Source organism: Salvelinus alpinus, chromosome 11 (genome assembly GCF_045679555.1).
Source record: "Salvelinus alpinus chromosome 11, SLU_Salpinus.1, whole genome shotgun sequence".
NCBI lineage: Eukaryota > Metazoa > Chordata > Actinopteri > Salmoniformes > Salmonidae > Salvelinus > Salvelinus alpinus.
Genome location: NC_092096.1, coordinates 46,046,127 through 46,065,184, shown reverse-complemented (window position 1 = coordinate 46,065,184; position 19,058 = coordinate 46,046,127). Strand labels below are relative to the sequence as shown.

The 19,058-nt window shown below is 40.9% G+C and overlaps 1 protein-coding gene across 1 annotated transcript; it reads right to left on the bottom strand.

Annotated features, from left to right (window-relative positions):
- Positions 1-5,129: 5,129 nt before the first annotated feature.
- sh2d1ab (SH2 domain containing 1A duplicate b) lies at positions 5,130-11,411 on the bottom strand. Its single transcript, XM_071333251.1, has 3 exons — positions 11,013-11,411; positions 5,886-5,949; positions 5,130-5,709 (listed from the first exon to the last, which is right to left on the bottom strand). The coding sequence occupies exons 1-3, from the start codon at positions 11,153-11,155 to the stop codon at positions 5,485-5,487; spliced, it is 432 nt and encodes a 143-aa protein (XP_071189352.1). The 5' UTR covers positions 11,156-11,411; the 3' UTR covers positions 5,130-5,484.
- Positions 11,412-19,058: the final 7,647 nt, after the last annotated feature.

The following is a 19,058-nucleotide window of genomic DNA, read 5'->3' as shown; positions in this document are numbered from 1 at the left end:
TGCCTGCGGCTATGGAACCCTGACCTGTACACCGGACGTGCTACCTGTCCCAGACCTGCTGTTTTCAACTCTCTAGAGACCGCAGGAGCGGTAGAGATACTCTTAATGATCGGCTATGAAAAGCCAACTGACATTTTCTCCTGAGGTGCTGACTTGCTACACCCTCGATAACTACTGTGATTATTATTATTTGACCATGCTGGTCATTTATGAACATTTGAACATCTTGGCCATGTTCTGTTATAATCTCCACCTGGCACAGCCAGAAGAGGACTGGCCACCCCTCATAGCCTGGTTCCTCTCTAGGTTTCTTCCTAGGTTTTGGCCTTTCTAGGGAGTTTTTCCTAGCCACCGTGCTTCTACACCTGCATTGCTTGCTGTTTGGGGTTTTAGGCTGGGTTTCTGTACAGCACTTTGAGATATTAGCTGATATACGAAGGGCTATATAAAATAAATTTGATTTGATTTGATTTGATTTGATGTAAACTGGAGTAATAGTGACCAGTAGCAGCATAAATAGATAAATACTAATGCCAATCAATAGTCATTGTGGCAGGTAGCCTTAGAGTTATTGGGACCAGGAATGATGGTGATCATCTTGAGACAAGTGGGGATTACAGACTGGGACAAGGAGTGGCTGAAAATGACTGTGAGGATTCCTGCCAGCTGGTCTTTGCATCCTCTGAGAACGAGCCAAGGAATACCGTCTGGCCCTGTGACCTTGCGAGTATTGACCCGATTAAAAACATTACTCACGTTGTCCTCGGAGAGCGAGATCACCCAGTCTTCTGGCACAGAGGGGACCCTTGTGCACGGCTTAGTTGTTTTGTCGAAGCGTGCATAAAATGCATTGAGCTCGTCTGGTAGAGAGACATCGTTGGATAGATCACGGCTAGCTGTTCCTTGTAATCCGTAAAGGACAGTAGCCCCTGCCACATGCGTTGCGCATCGGAGACGGTGTAATATATTCCTTTATTGTCCTTTTCCCTGTTTGATGGCTCTGAGGTCATAGAGGGACTTCTTGCATGGGTTCGTGTCCTCAGCCATAGCCTCGGGGTTGTCTGCGATAGCCTTGTGTGCGGTAGCTCTGTCCTTTAGTTTGGTGCGTACCTCAGTGTTAATCCAAGGGTTTTGATTGGGGAAGCAGTGAATCTTCACTGTTGGGACAACGTCGGCGATGCATTTCCTGATGAAGCCAGAGACGGAGTGTCACGCCCTGACGATAGTTTGCTTTGTATGTTTATATGTTTTGTTTGGTCAGGGTGTGATCTGAGTGGGCATTCTATGTTGTATGTCTAGTTTGTCTGTTTCTGTGTTTGGCCTGATATGGTTCTCAATCAGAGGCAGGTGTTAGTCGTTGACTCTGATTGGGAACCATATTTAGGTAGCCTGTTTTGTCTTTTGGTTTGTGGGTGTTTGTCTTCCGTGTCAGTGTTTGTCGCCACACGGTACTGTTTCGTTTGTTCACATCGTTTATTGTTTTGTTTAGTGTTCTGAGTTTAATTAAAAACATCACCATGAACACTTACCACGCTGCGCTTTGGTCCTCCTCTCTTTCTCCCGAAGACAATCGTTACACGGAGTTAGTTAGCTCATTTATTTTGTATTTGTATATCTATTTATTACGGATCCCCCTTGGCAGCAGCTAAACTTTCTGGGTTCCAGCAAAATTAAGGCAGCTGTACTATTTTTAAAACATTACAATACATCCCCGAGCTGACAAGGTAAAAATCTGTCGTTCTGCCCCTGAACAAGGCAGTTAACCCACTGTTCCTAGGCCATCATTGAAAATAAGAATTTGTTCTTAACTGACTTGCCTAGTTAAATAAAGGTAAAATAAACATTTTTTTTTTAAATATCATAAAACGCTGTGTGTCCTCGATGATGCTATTGGCGGTGATGCTATTATTTTATCCTAACGCCCACACCGTCAGAGTGAGCATTTCAATGGACAACGGAGAATCAGGGAAATAAATTATTAAAATGTATATTTTGGAATTATGTTCAGTAAATAAACACACACAGTGATTTCTTAGACATACAGTGATGATTTAAAAATGTAATTAAAAATACTTCTGGTGGCTATAAGCATATATTAGAACATGGAGATAATAATATTAATGTTAAAACACAAAAGAGAGGTAAGACATTGTATACACACACAAACATGCACACACACCCTTACACACTCACAGACACACAGACACACTCACAGACACACTCACAGACACAGACACAGACACACTCACAGACACAGACACAGACACACTCACAGACACACACACACACACACACACACACACACACACACACACACACACACACACACACACACACACACACACACACACACACACACACACACACACACACACACACACACACACACACACACACACACACACACACACACACCATCCATCAGTGTGTTGCTAGGGATTCACAGAAAGAAAGAAACAACAGATAGTGTGGGAGAGTTTTGCAAACGTGTGAAGAGCTACGAGACGATTGCACACACAGGAAATAGAGAGAAAGATTTTTCTCTTTTTAATATCTCACTCCCTCATACTCTCTCTCTTTCTCTTTCTCTGTAGAAATGTGTTTGTATTTATTAAGGATCTCCATTAGCTGCTTCCAAGGCAGCAGCTACTGTCCTGGGGTCCAGCAACATTAAAACAGTTATATACAGTTTAAAATATTACTTGACATTACATTTCATAACACTTTACCCAATACATTTAGTGTGTTCCCTCAGGCCACAACTCCACTATCACATATTTACAATACAACATCCATGTGTACGTGTCTGTAGAGTGCATTTCTTATCATGTGTCTGTGCCTCTGTGTGTCTTCACAGTCCTCCCTGTTCCATAAGGTGAATTTTTATCATTAAAAAAATAATCAAATCCTACTGCTTGCATCAGTTACCTGATGTGGAATAGAAATGTAGCCATGGAAATGTAGCCATGGCTCTATGTAGTACTGTGTGCCTGCCATAGTCTGTTCTTGACTTGGGGATTTTGAAGAGGCCTTTGGTGGCATTTCTTGTGGGGTATGAATGTGTGTCCGAGCTGTGTGCTAGTAGTTTGAACAGACACCTCGGTGCATTCAGCATGTCAACACTTCTTACAAAAACAAGTAATGATGAAGTCAATCTCTCCTCTACTTTGAGCCATGAGAGATTTACATGCATGTTATTAAAGTTAGCGCTCTGTGTACATTTAAGGGCCAGCCGTGCTGACCTGTTCTGAGCCGACTGTAACTTTCCGAGGTCCCTCTTTGTGGCACCTGACCACACGACTGAACAATAGTCCAGGTGCGACAAAACTAAAGCATGTAGCACCTGCCTTGCTCATAGTGTTGTTAAATATGCAGAGGAGCGCATTATTATGGAAAGACTTCTCCCCATCATAGCTACTGTTGTATGAACATGTTTTGACCATGACAGTTTACAATCCAGGGTTAATCCAAGCAGTTTAGTCACCTCAACTTGCTCATTTTCCACATTCTTTGTTACAAGATTTAGTTAAGGTTTATGGTTTAGTGAATGAAATGTCCCAACACAATGCTTTAAGTTTTTGTATTTAGGACTAACTTAATTCTTGCCACCCATTCTGAAGCTAACTGCAGCATTGATTTCACTTGCTGTAGTAGCTAACGTGTATAGTGTTGAGTCATCCGCATACATAGAAACACTGGCTTTACTCAAGGCCATTAGTAATGACTCATGTCATTAGTAAAGATTGAAAAAAGTAAGATTCTACCTGGATTATGTCGGAGAGGCTTCCATTAAAGAACACCCTCTGTGTTCTGTTAGACAGGTAACTCTTTATCCACAATATAGCAGGGGGTGTAAAGCCATAACACATATGTTTTTCCATCAGCAGACCATGATCAATAATGTCAAAAGCCGCACTGAAGTCTAACAAAAGAGTTCCCACAATTGTTTAATCATCAATTTCTCTCAGCCATATATCAGTCATTTGTGTAAGGGCTGTGCTTGTTAAATGTCCTTCCTATAAGCGTGATGAAAGTATGTTGTCCATTTGTTTACAGTAAAATAGCAAAATAGCATTGTATCTGGTCAAGCACAACTTTTCCCAAAAGTTTACTGAGGGTTGATAACAGGCTGATTGGTTGGCTATTTGAGCCAGTGAAGGGGGCTTTCCTATTCTTGGGTAGCATAATTACTTTTGCTTCCCTACAGGCCTGAGGGTACACACTTTCTAGTAGGCTTAGATTGAAGATATGGCAAATAGGAGTGGCAATATCGTCCGCTATTATCCTCAGTAATTTTCCATCCAGTCACTACAGAGATATAGGGTTATAGTTAGGGCTAGATTCAAACAGATCCTAGCCGACACCGGCATAGTAGTTGTTTTGGAGGTGTCAGGTGAACTGCATTAGAGCTGTTAAATCCACAAGCCGCTCCTTCCATTACGCTATCACAAACACTGCAATTGGATGCAATGAAACCACACCAGATTTATAATCCGACAAATCCCATGCAGCCGTGTTACAAATTCAAACACATGATTGCGTGATGTTCTATTGTCTACTGGGGCGGCAGGTAGCCTAGTGGTTAGAGAGTTGGACTAGTAACCAAAAGGTTGCAAGATCAAATCCTTGAGCTGACAAGGTAAAAATCTGCTGTTCTGCCCCTGAACAAGGCAGCCTGTTCCTAGGCTGTCATTGAAAATAAGAATTTGTTCTTAACTGACTTGCCTAGTTAAATAAAGGTAATGATAGTCCTTTTTTTATTAAAATAAAATAAAAATACTCCTCGATTAAACTGATAGACAATAAATCCCTCCATCCACTTTTAGATGAAAAGATGCATTAGCCTACACTTTCTCTCGACCCGTTGAATTCCTAACCCGGTGGGAACACACAAGAGGATCCACTCACCTATTTGTCAGCTCATACCGCAGTTACACGAACACCACCAAAAACATCCACTATGTGATATCGGTCAATGCGGGTTATTAAAGCTTGATCTGATTTAATTAAGGCCTTAGTCTTTACTGGAGATGCTGTGGTCCCTGATGAGGTTAGGGTTAGGGTCAGATGATTGTCCATGATGAGGTGCAATGCATGCGTGAGATAGATCAACTTTACAGAAACTTACATTTTAACCAATGGCATTTATTTATTAGCATTGGTAGCAATTTTCATTTGTCAGTTAGAAATGATTTTACTTTAAAAACAAAGCATATTATTTATCGGCTGACATGAAACTATGTAGTTGAGTTGTAATCAAATATAGCAACAATACTGTCTTAGAAACACATTTTAAACACCAATATAGAACATCAATACTACAGATGTAAAGAGATTTAAGGATCACATTGAAGTTTTGATACTGAAACCAAATGCTATTTTCAAATTAATGACTAGCACAATGACAACATAAGAATACAGGCCCACATCAAGAATGTCTGTCTCTAGCGTAGTCTGTCTCCATCTGTGTCTCTAAGCTGTTGTCTACTGTTGGTAATGATTCTGAGTGGTGTGAGTTGGTGGCGGGCTGCTAGGGTGTGCTTTCATGTTGCCAGGGTGTGTATGATTCTCTGCGGTGACAGGGTGCGTGTGACTCTGCATGGTTACGGGGTAGAGGAGAGGTGTAGCAATGCCTTGGCCTGGTTTCTGGAAAGCTGTTATCAAGTTCTTAATTTTCCGAAAGTATCGTTTCTCCACGCCGGGAGTAGTCTAGAAGAGAGAGACAGAGAGGGTGAGGAAGAAAGAAAGAGGGGGAGAGAATGAGAGATGGGGAGATAAAGAAACAGGAGGAATCCGAAATAACATCAGTTAGTGTGGTGGCGAGAGCTTGAGTAAGATAGAGAGGGTGAGAGAGAAAGAGAGAGACGGGAGGTCTAGTGTCTTACCTCTGCTGTCCAGGAGCCTCCAACATCCAGGGACAGCCTATATGTGTACACATAGCCTTTATACCTGCACACACACCCACACAGTAAGTTTGACCATGCACATAGCAGACAATCACAGTGTCAGTATTACTGTGTGTGTGTGTGTGTGTGTGTGTGTGTGTGTGTGTGTGTGTGTGTGTGTGTGTGTGTGTGTGTGTGTGTGTGTGTGTGTGTGTGTGTGTGTGTGTGTGTGTGTGTGTGTGTGTGTGTGTGTGTGTGTGTGTGTGTAAAATACTTAAGTAAAAATACTAGTTAAGTACATTTTTCGGGTACAGAGCCCTCAGAAAGCAATCACACCCATTTACTTTTTCCACATTTTGTTGTGTTACAGCCTGAATTTAAAATTTTATTGAGATTTTGTCACTGGCCTACACACAACACCCCATAACGTCAAAGTGGAATTATGCTTTTACAAATTAATTAAAAATGAAAAGCTGGAATGTCTTCAGTCAGTAAGTATTCAAACCCTTTGTTATGGCAAGCTTAAATAAGTTCAGGATTAAAATGCCCTTAACAAGTCACATATAAAGTTGCATTGACTCACTCTGTGTGCAATTAGTGTTTAACATGATTTTTGAATGACTACCTCATCTCTGTACCCCCACACATACAATGATCTGTAATGTCCCTCAGTCGAGCAGTGAATTTCAAATTCAACCATAAAGACCAGGGAGGTTTTCCAATGTTTTCCAAGGGCACCTATTGGTAGATGGGTAGAAATAAAAAAGCAGACATTGAATATCCCTTTGAGCATGGTGAAGTTATTAATTAAACTTTGGATGGTATATCAATACACCCAGACACCACAAAGATACAGGCGTCCTTCCTAACTCAGTTGCCGGAGATAAAGGAAACCGCTCAGGGATTTCACCATGAGGCAAATGGTGACTTTAAAACAGTTACAGAGTTTAATGGCTGTGATAGGAGAAAACTGAGGATGGATCAACAACATTGTTGTTACTCCACAATTAGGGCTGTTGCGGTAACCATATTACTTCCACACTGGCGGTCACGAGTCATGCAGTCAAATTCCACATGACAGTTTAGTCATGGTAATTAAGCTTCTCCAAGCTCTGAAGCTGCTGATCGTCATTAGTAGCCTACCAAACTTTCTAACTGCCTGGTACTCAGCACTCTATTGTCCCTCTAATAACTCTGACATCAATGCAATTATATTCAAAAATCTAATCAAACACTTCATGTTGTGCAACATTTCAATAGGCTATGCAATTGTGCAAGAAAACAAGAGTGATGGCCTCCACAAAAAATAGGCCTACTCTATTTATTTCTCAACTTTCTTAATATTAAGCACATTGCATATATTTTCAACAGGAGTATAGCCTACATGGCTCGCATGAAGATAAACCACAGGGAAAAGCGTCCTCCATTCACTATTTATGTGCATAGTGTTTCGATACAGGTGCATGATAATGGTCCATTCTAAATCAAAACTAATTTCACACATATATTATTTAGTATATGTAAAGACAAGATTAAATCAAGAATAGTCGGATGGGTGACAACACTAGCCTATGAATTATATATTATCACTTGTGAATGATGCCCAGCATGAGAAACAATGCCTTTTTTTGCAACTTTTTCGAATCATAGTCTCACACCTCATGTAGCTTACCCCATAGGCCTATATGTTTTAATAAGGTTTGTATCACAACTAAAGTAGCCAAATATCTTCTTAAAATTAGGCACATTAATCTGCTTTACAAGGGGTGTAGAGCCTAACTGGCATACATAAGCAGCGTGTGAGTTTCAAGTTTGGGGAAGATAATTGTCAACATAAAAATGCACCTTTATAATAAAAGCATTAAATGCATAATTGTATTTGCTTTCACTTTTGATAATGGTGTTTTTCGCTAATGGAACATTCGCGCTTATAGCCTACCACCATATGCACATTGCTGCGCTTATAATGTGAAGAAATAGCCTTATAGTTTATCAACATTTTAAGCTAAATGTTCTGATCTGTCAGCCACATTGCATAAAAAATGTTTTTTGATGCTAGTGGTTGTATTAATTTGGGATCTTTCGGATCCCACAATTGTCCCAGACTATGTTTGAAATATTAATTTCTTGCACAGAATAGAATAGGTCCAACGTTTGTACTATGGGGGATAGTAGATTGACATAGGCTAGTGATGTTGCTGATGAAAAGGAAATGTGGACAGTTCTTCCAATATCTTCAATATGCACCTTGGAATTGGATAAGGACACGTGCAGTTGTGTCCCCGATGTGTCTGTCTTCACTTGTAGCACGTGAGAAAGACACAATAACATGATGGAGCGTGCAGCACTCAGGGAGAAGCGCACAATGGCCACTGGCCGCAAAAGTCCTGGATTCTTTTTAGGGTACATTATGGCCACACAAAGGGGATGCCACTGTGAAATTCTAAGTGCTTGTGAATGAGTGACTGATGTAGTGTGTACAGTCTGCGCTAAAAAACAAAGCAGAGCTCATGCCTTTCAAGCTACTTTTATCAAATCACCATTGGAGTCACATCAGGCAGCCTTTCAATGTATTAAAAATCAAAACATATTAACCCAACATTTGTAGAACAACTAAAGTTACATTAATAACTCTAAATTAAGCATATAGGAGTACCCATTTCTTTGTTAACCACTCAATACAGCATGTGCACACTCCTTCAAATCATTTGGAGAAAATATCCTTTCTATTTTTTTCAGCATTGTTCAATTGTATTCCTCATACTATAAAATAATGCCACGTCATTCTTAGCAAATCTTGTCCGCTAAATGAACTAGTGTAGCCCACAGCCATTTGACATAGCTAAATCAGGACCTAACATAAGGACAACTCAGAGTATGCGTCTCTGTTCTTCTGTAATAGACTACATTTTCTTCATATCATGCTTCTTTAGACCTGTCTAAAATAATGGATTTATTGGGAAGGTGTAGGCTATATTACATGGATTTATTATACTTTTTAAAATGTAGATGTTCCAAAGGTCTGCATCAGTGGCTTGTGTGGAAGCCAGGAGATGCTAAAAGTGTTAATTAAAGGTCAATTACCGTGAGATCGACAGTTATTTGCTTGACAATCACCAGATGACGAAATTTTGTGACCGCCACAGCCCTATCCACAATACTAACCTATTTGCCAGAGTGAAAAGAATGAAGCCTGTACAGAATAAAAATATTCCGAAACCTACATCCTATTTGCAACAAGACAATAAAGTAATACCACAAAAAAAATGTGGCAAAGCAATTCACTTTTTGTCCTGAATACAAAGTGTTTTGTTTGAGGCAAATCCAAAACAAGACATTACTGCGTACCACTCTCAATATTTTCATAGATAGTGGTGACTGCTTCATGTTATAGGTATGCTTGTAATTGTTAAGGACTGAGGAGATTTTTATGATAAAAATAAATGGAATGGAGCTAAGTACAGGCAAAATCCTAGAGTTTTCCTGCATTCCAGTTTGCTTTCCACCAGACACTGGGAGATGAATTCATCTTTCATCAGGACAATAATCTAAAACACAAGGCCAAATATACACTGGAGTTGCTTACCAAGAAGACTGTGAATCTTCCTGAGCGGCTGAGTTGCAGTTTTGACTTACATCTGCTTGAAAATCTATGGCAAGACCTGAAAATGGTTGTCTAGCAATGATCAACAACTAATTTGAAAGCGCTTGAAGAATTTTGAAGAGAATAATGGGCATATGTTGCACAATCAAGGTGTGGAAAGCTCTTAGGGACTTTTACCAGACACTCTTATCCAGAACGACTTACAGTAGTGAGTGCATACATTTCCGTACTGGTCCCCTGTGGGAATCACATGTTTTCACTTTGTCATTATGGGCTATTGTGTGTAAATGAGTGAGATACAATTATTTGTTTTATCCATTTTGAATTCAGACTAACACAACAAAATGTGGAATAAGTCAAGGGGTATGAATACTTTCTGAAGGCACTGTATCTGTACTTTACTATTTATATTTTTTACTACTTTTACTTCACTACATTCCGAAAGAAAATATGTACTTTTAACTTCCATACATTTCCCCTGACCCATACATTTTCCCTGAAACCAAAAAGTAGTTGTTACTTTTAGAATGCTTAGGCAGGATATAATTATGGTCCAATTCACGCATTTACTGTATATGAGGTGTTGTCATCCCTACTGCTTCTGATCTGGAGGACTCACTAAACACAAATACTGAGTTTGTAAATTAAGTTTGAGTGTTGGAGTGTTAAATGTACAAAATGCTGTCGGTTTGCTTAATATAAGTAATTTGATATATAGCATTTACTTTTACTTTTAAGTATGACAATTTAGTACTTTACCTCCACTGTACTTAAGTACATTTAAAAACAGATACTTTGACTTTAACTCAAATAGTATTTTACTGGGTAACTTTTACTTGAGTCATTTTCTATTAAGGTATCTATACTTTTACTCAAGTATGAAAATTGAGTACTTTTTCCACCGCTGCACTACTGCATCCCGTATCAAAAGGTTGGCTGGTCCTCAATGAAGTCCTATAGATCACTTCATTACTCCCTTTTTGTTTACAAAGCTCTACTACACAAGCTTCCAACTGACCTAACTTGCTAGTATTAAAGTATGAGATACCAAACCCGCTTGCAGGGTTGGTTAACTTCTGGTCTCGACCAATTTAGGTAAATCCTCCTTTAGTTTTAGTGCCCCCCCATTGTTGGAATAAACTGCAAAATTACTTGCACCTTGATTCCCTGGTGCCGCCAAGGCAGTTTAGGACTCTGGTGTTAAATTCATTCATTGAGGATTGAAGTTGTTTCGATTGATTGTAATGGTTTATTTGTTGAAAAAAAACAAGAAAATCTGGTTTGCTTAATATTAAGGAATATAGCATTTTTACTTTTTACTTTTACTCAAGTACTCAAGTAGTACTTTTCTCACCACTGTATTTAATTATATTGAAAATCAAATACTTTTACACTTTTACTCAAGTATTATTTTAATGGGGTAACTACTTTTTCTTGAGTCAATTTCTATTAAGGTGCCTTTTATTTTACTCAAGTATGACATTTGAATACTTTTTCCACCACTGTGTGTGTAAGATACTCACAGCACACAGAGGCAGTAGAGCCCAGCTAGACTCTCACTGTTGCGTATCAGGTAGCTGCCGTCCCGTCCTGCTGTCCACAGCCTCATCTCTCCCTCCTCTCTGCTGATGGCTCCGTGGTACACGGCTAGTTTCTCCTGTTCCATGGCTGTGGACCACTCCACACTACTGTACTGCTAACACTATCCCCTCAATAGAGTCGACTTTCAGCCCCCTAACCAAGCTCAGGACACCAGCTGAAACCTCCTTTCTGTAATGTCTGTAATGTATGGATGCTGGCAGATCTCAGTTTCCTCTTATCTGAGTGCAGGCAAGCCAAGTATCTAACCTCTCACCTCACTCTCTCTCTCTCCATTGCTCTCTCTCCCTCTCTCTCTTTCCCTCTCTCTCTTTCTCTCTCTCACACATTTCATTTTCGTGGTAGGTTTGCAGCTCTCTCAGGAAGTTAAGTCATACTGACAGGAAACAACATCAAAAGCCTCAAACTGAATATTTCCACAACAATAGAGATAAAGAACAGGGGAAAATATCAGTTTGACACTTCTGAATGAAAAAACTGATGATGCACTGCGCAGAGGAGTGTTGCCTGCGTAACTGTCTCCGTGCAAAACATCCTTAAGAGGAAAACAGACCACACCAACAATTATTAGCAGTGGGTTGCCACAGGGAAATTAATATGAAATGCCGGCCGATGTTTTTTGGTCAGAGGTGATAGACAGACACCAGCATTGGTCGGCACGGTATGCTTTCACCATTACTGACATGGTACAGCTCTAAAACATCATTAGTAACATCACACACCTCTAAAACATACTAACATCACACACAGAGCTAAAACACCCTGAGTAACATCACACGTCTCTAAAACATCCTTAGTAGTATCACACACACATCTAAAACATCACTACTAGAATCACATACAGTTCTAAAACATAATTTCTAACATCACACACCTCAAACATACTAACATCGCACACACTTCTAAAACATTGTTACTAGCATCACACACACCTCTACAACATCCTAAACAAAATTATAAATTAATTAGAGTTAGAATTATAAATGATGATATAATCAAATATATTTCATGTGCATTGATCCTGTTTGCGACAGGTGTCGGCAAGCTCCTGCTTCATTAATACATGTGTTTTGGTCCTGCTCTTCTCTACATAACTATTTGTCTGCCATCTTTGATACCATATCTAAAGTATTACAAGTGCCTTTTGCTCCTACTGCCATAACATCATTATTTGGGATAATACCTGATACTATAACACTACCAAAATACATATGACTTTGTAGCCTTTGTGAGTTTGTTGGCAAGAAAGTTGATTTTACATCTGTGGAAATCTCCCTCTCATTTTGTGTGGATTAAAGATGTCTTACACTTTATTTAATTGGAGAAGATAAAATATACCCTACAGGGTTCTTCTGACAAATTCTACCACGTGGCAACCTTTCTTTACCTACTGTATGTAGAGACACTGCAATTTCCCTCTACTTTACAGTAAACTGCCTACCTAAGCTTTGTATTTAATTGATCTACCTTTGTGAGTGTTTAATATTAGCCTGTCTTATTATAATTGTTCTATTTGTTTTGAAGACTAGCCATGTTTTTTTGTGTACTTTGTTGTTTCTAAAGTATGTTTTGTTATAAAAGTATTACTTAAGTATTTTATATTTTCGTATGTCATATACATTCCTACCTCATTCAAAAAGCTTGTTCCTATGGTATTTCAAATGTATAAAACCACATGTGCAATGTACTGTATTTCAAACATTGTTTACTGTAATTGTGAAAGAAAATACCAATAAAAATAGTTACATATATATATATATATATGGGGTCGAATGGGGTAATACAGTATTGGTTAACACATAGCAAATTGGTAATGCAGGGTAGTATGAGCTATTACAGGGAAGTATTGAGTAGAACGGAGTATTGTTTATACATTTTTATTTATTTATTGACAGTTGTCTCTTTTACATAAATACATTAATGTCACGTTCGCTGGAATAAATATCGGACCAATGCGCAGCGGATGTTAAGTTCCACATTATATATTAAAGTGAAAACTTAGAACAAAACAAATAAAGAAACAACGAACCGTGACTACAGAGGTGCTACGTACACTAACTCAAAACAATATCCCATAAACACAGGTGGGAAAAACAGCTACTTAAATATGATCCCCAATTAGAGACAACGATGAACTGCTGCCTCTAATTGGGAATCACACAAATCACCAACATAGAAAATAAACTAGAACACCACATAGAAATAAATAAACTAGATCACCCCCAGTCACGCCCTGACCCACTTCACCATAGAGAAACAATGGCTCTCTATGGTCAGGGCGTGACAATCAAACATATGCAATATACAAAATTACAAAACATATTTAGAAAACAGACACATTTATCAACATAGGGGTCTCCGATCAATACTCTGAACCGACCAAGGGAAACCAGAACATCTCATTTCAGGGAGCTCTAAAAAATTCTTGGGGGGGGGGGGTGGCTAAAGGGGAGTGTGGCGAAGTCAGGTAGGAGACCTGCGCCAACTTCCCGGGCTTACCGTGGAGAGCGAGAGTACGGGCAGACACCGTGTTATGCGGAAGAACACACGGTGTCTCCTGAACGTGTGCATAGCCCGGTGCGGTACATCCCAGCGCCACGTATCGGCCGGGCTAGAGTGGGCATTGAGCCAGGTGCCATGAAGCCGGCTCAACGCATCTGATCTCCAGTGCGTCTCCTCGGGCCGGTGTACATGGCACCAGCCTTACGCATGGTGTCCCCAGTTCGCCAGGACCTGCCAGAGCCGCCAGTCAGCGAGAACCTGCCAGAGCCGCCAGTCAGCCAGGACCTGCCAGAGTCGTCAGTCAGCCAGGACCTGCCAGAGTCGTCAGTCAGCCAGGACCTGCCAGAGCAGTCAGTCAGCCAGGACCTGCCAGAGCCATCAGTCAGCCAGGACCTGCCAGAGCCGTCAGTCAGCCAGGACCGGCCAGAGCCGTCAGTCAGCCAGGACCGGCCAGAGTCGTCAGTCAGTCCGGAGCTGCCCCTCAGTCCGGAACTCGCGGTAAGGGTTCTCGGTTCCAGAGGCGCCACCAAAGCGGGTTTGGACTATGGTGGAGTGGGGTCCACGCCCCGCACCCGAACCGCCGCCGTAAGAAGGCCCACCCGGACCCTCCCCTTCTGTGTCAGGTTTTGCGGTCGGAGTCCGCACCTTTTGGGGGGGGTACTGTCACGCCCTGGCCTTAGTTATCTTTGTTTTCTTTATTATTTTAGTTAGGCCAGGGTGTGACATGGGGGATGTATGTTTTTTTATTGTCTATGGGATTTTGTATGTTTATGGGGCAGTGTTAAGTCTAGGTGTATGTATGTCTATGGTTGCCTAGATTGGTTCTCAATTAGAGACAGCTGTCTATCGTTGTCTCTGATTGGGAGCCATATTTAGGCAGCCATAGTCATTAGGTAGTTTGTGGGTGATTGTCTATGTCTATGTGTAAGTTGTGTAAGTGTAAGTTGCCAGTGCCAGTGCCAGCTTCACGTTCGTCTGTTTGTTGTTTTGATTAGTATGTATAGTGTTCGTTTCGTTTTCGTCTTCCAATAAAATAGAAGAATGTATTGTTATCACGCTGCGCCTTGGTCCTCCTCACTTAAATGTTACGACGAACGTGACATCTCTTCTATCCTGCCAAATAAGCTTAAAACTCGCCAGCTGTATGTTAATCATGTCGTTGTTCAGCCACGACTCGGTGAAACATAATATATTTCAGTTTTTAATATCTCGTTGGTAGGATATACGTACTCGTAAGTCATCTATTTTATTAGCGATTGATTGTAAGTTGGCTAATAGGACCGATGGTAAAGGTAGATTACCTTCTTGACGACGAATCCTTACAAGGCACCCAGACCGCTGTCCACAATACCTTCGTCTTTTCCACCTGCGAATGACGGGGATGAGGGCCTTGTCGGGTGTCTGGAGTAAATCCTTCCCATCCGACTCGTTGAAGAAGAAGAATTCCTCCAGTACGGGGTGAGTAATTGCTGCCCTGATATCAAGAAGCTATTTTCGGTCATGAGACACGGTGGCAGAAACATTATAACAAAATAAGTTACAAATAACGTGAAAAAACATACACAATAACACAATCTCCTCAGCCATCTCCTTCGGCGCCATTGACCATAACACAGGCTAGTGTGGGGTAAAACAGGCTAGTGTGGGCTAATACAGGCTAGTGTGGGCTAATACAGGGTAGTATGGTGTAATACAAGGTTTTATAGGGTAATGTCAGTAAATACATGGTAGAGTGTAGTGGTATTTATTTATTCATGGGAGCTCAATTGAGACCAATGTCTCATTTACAATGGTGCACTGAGTACAAACAACTAAGAAAATGAACATTTCAAATAAAACAAGAATAATGATTTAAAAAACTACTACAAGGTACAATTACAATACTACAATTTCAACAAATGAACCATTACAATCAATCAAAACAACTGCAATCCTCAATTAATTAATTTAACACCAGAGTCCCAAACTGCCCTTGGGGCACCAGTGAATCAGGATGCAAGGAATTTTTATTGGATTTTAAATTGGATTGTTGGAATTTTATTCCAACAATGGGGGGGCTCTAAAACTAAAGGAGGATTCACCTCATGTAACGATTCTCGTCTGGTGAAGGAGAAGAGGACCAAAATGCAGCGTGGTAAGTGTTCGTCATAATTTAATAGAAAAACTGAACACTACACAAAATAACAACGAGGAGAAAACGAAACAGTTCTGCAAGGTGAACAGACACTAAACAGAAAATAAACACCCACAACCAAAATGGGGAAAACAGGCTACCTAAGTATGATTCTCAATCAGAGACAATGATCGACAGCTGCCTCTGATTGAGAACCATAACAGGCCAAACACAGAAATACAATAACATAGAAAAAAGAACATAGACTGCCCACCCCAACTCACGCCCTGACCAAACTAACACAAAGACATAAAAAAGGAACTAAGGTCAGAACGTGACACCTCAGGAGTTATATGTTCTCTCATACTTTATACTTTAGCAACGAAGTTAGGTAAGTTGGAAGCCTATGTAGTAGAGCTTTGTAAATTAAAAGGGAGTAATGAAGTGATCTATGGGACTTCAATGAGGACCAGCCAACCATACCTCAATTGAAAATGACAAAGTAAAAGTTACCCAGTAAAATAATACTTGAGAAAAAGTCTAAAAGTATCTGTTTTTAAATGTACTTAAGTACAGTGGTGGTAAAGTACTCAATTGTTATACTTAAAAGTAGAAGTAAATTCTATATATTAAGCAAACCAGACGGTATGATATATGGACAGACAGGGGCACACTCCAACACTCAGACATACAAGCTTAGTATTTGTGTTTAGTGAGTCTGTCAGATAAGAGGCAGTGGGGATGACAACACCTTATATTGATAGGTGCGTGAATTTGACCATAATTCTAACCTGCCTGAGCATTCTAAACGTAACAAGTACTTTTTGGTGTCAAGGAAAATGTATGCGAGTAAAAATTACATATTTTCTTTAGGAATGTAGTAGAGTAAAAGTAAAAGTAGTAAAAAATAGAAATAGTAAAGTAAAGCACAGATACCCCCAAAAACTACTTAAGTAGAACTTTAAAGTATTTTTATTTTACACCACTGCAGTGGTGAGTATTAAAGCAGTCACCTGTGATAACGTGAAGGACACACAGACGGCATCCAAATGTTTACGAGTAGTGGCTGCTGAAATCTGGTAAATGGTGTCACAATAATGTACAATCTTCTGTACAATCTGTACAATCTTCTTCCTGCTACAGTGCCTTCAGAAAGTATTCATACCCCTTGACTTATTCCACTTTTTGCTGTGTTACAGCCTGAATTCAAAATGGATAAAACAATATATAATTCTCATCCATCTATTGTCACGCCCTGACCGTAGAGAGCTTTTTATGTCTCTATTTTGGTTTGGCCAGGGTGTGATTTGGGTGGACATTCTATGTTCTTTTTTCTATGATTTGTATTTCTGTGTGTTTGACCGGGTGTGGTTCTCAAACAGAGGCAGCTGTCTATCGTTGTCTCTGATTGAGAATCATACTTAGGTTGCCTTTTCCCACCTGTCTGTGTGGGTAGTTGTCTATGTGTAGTTGCATGTCAGCACTCGGTTTAAATAGCTTCACGTTCGTTTTGTTGTTTTGTTAGTTTGTTTAGTGCTTATTCGTTTATTAAAGAAGTATGTATTCAAATCACGCTGCGCCTTGGTCTCATCGTTATGACGAACGTGACATCTATGCACAATACCCCATAATTGTCACAGTTTCTGTTCTATTTGAGTGTTGTTTCCGTATGTTTCTGCTGGAGGGCACCCTTACGTAACATTGCAAAAATCAGAAATTTTCTGTCCAAAAATGATGCAGAAAAATGTATCTATGCTTTTGTTACTTCTAGGTTAGACTACTGCAATGCTCTACTTTCCGGCTACCCGGATAAAGCACTAAATAAACTTCAGTTAGTGCTAAATACGGCTGCTAGAATCCTGACAAGAACCAAAGAAGTTGATCATATTACTCCAGTGCTAGCCTCCCTACACTGGCTTCCTGTTAAGGCAAGGGCTGATTTCAAGGTTTTACTGCTAACCTACAAAGCGTTACATGGGCTTGCTCCTACCTATCTTTCCGAGTTGGTCCTGCCGTACATACCTATACGTACGCTACGGTCACAAGACGCAGGCCTCCTAATTGTCCCTAGAATTTCTAAGCAAACAGCTGGAGGCAGGGCTTTCTCCTATAGATCTCAATTTTTATGGAATGGTCTGCCAACCCATGTGAGAGACGCAGACTCAGTCTCAACCTTTAAGTCTTTATTGAAGACTCATCTCTTCAGTAGGTCCTATGATTGAGTGTAGTCTGGCCCAGGAGTGTGAAGGTGAACGGAAAGGCTCTGGAGCAACGAACCGCCCTTGCTGTCTCTGCCTCCCCTCTCTCCACTGGGATTCTCTGCCTCTAACCCTATTACAGGGGCTGAGTCACTGGCTTACTGGTGCTCTTTCATGCCGTCCCTAGGAGGGGTGCGTCACTTGAGTGGGTTGAGTCACTGACGTGATCTTCCTGTCTGGGTTGGCGCACCCCCTTGGGTTGTGCCGTGGCGGAGATCTTTGTGGGCTATACTTGGCCTTGTCTCAGGATCCCTCTAGTGGTGTGGGGGCTGTGCCTTGGCAAAGTGGGTGGGGTTATATCCTTCCTGTTTGGCCCTGTCCTGGGGTATCATCGGATGGGGCCACAGTGTCTCCTGACCCCTCCTGTCTCAGCCTCCAGTATTTATGCTGCATTAGTTTATGTGTCGGGGGGCTAGGGTCAGTTTGTTATATCTGGAGTACTTCTGTCTTATCCGGTGTCCTGTGTGAATTTAAGTATGCTCTCTCTAATTCTCTCTTTCTCTCTTTCTTTCTCTCCCTCAGAGGACCTGTGCACTAGGACCATGCCTGAGGACGACCTGACATGATGACTCCTTGCTGTCCCCAGTCCACCTGGCCGTGCTGCTGCTGCTCCAGTTTCAACTGTTCTGCCTGCGGCTATGGAACCCGGACCTGTTCACCGGACGTGCTACCTGTCCCAGACCTGCTGTTTTCAACTCTCTAGAGACCGCAGGAGCGGTAGAGATACTCTTAATGATCGGCTATGAAAAGCCAACTGACATTTACTCCTGAGGTGCTACACCCTCGACAACTACTGTGATTATTATTATTTGACCATGCTGGTCATTTATGAACATTTGAACATCTTGGCCATGTTCTGTTATAATCTCCACCCGGCACAGCTAGAAGAGGACTGGCCACCCCTTATAGCCTGGTTCCTCTCTAGGTTTCTTCCTAGGTTTTGGCCTTTCTAGGGAGTTTTTCCTAGCCACCGTGCTTCTACACCTGCATTGCTTGCTGTTTGGGGTTTTAGGCTGGGTTTCTGTACAGCACTTTGAGGTATCAGCTGATGTACGAAGGGCTATATAAATACATTTGATTTGATTTCATTTTGATTT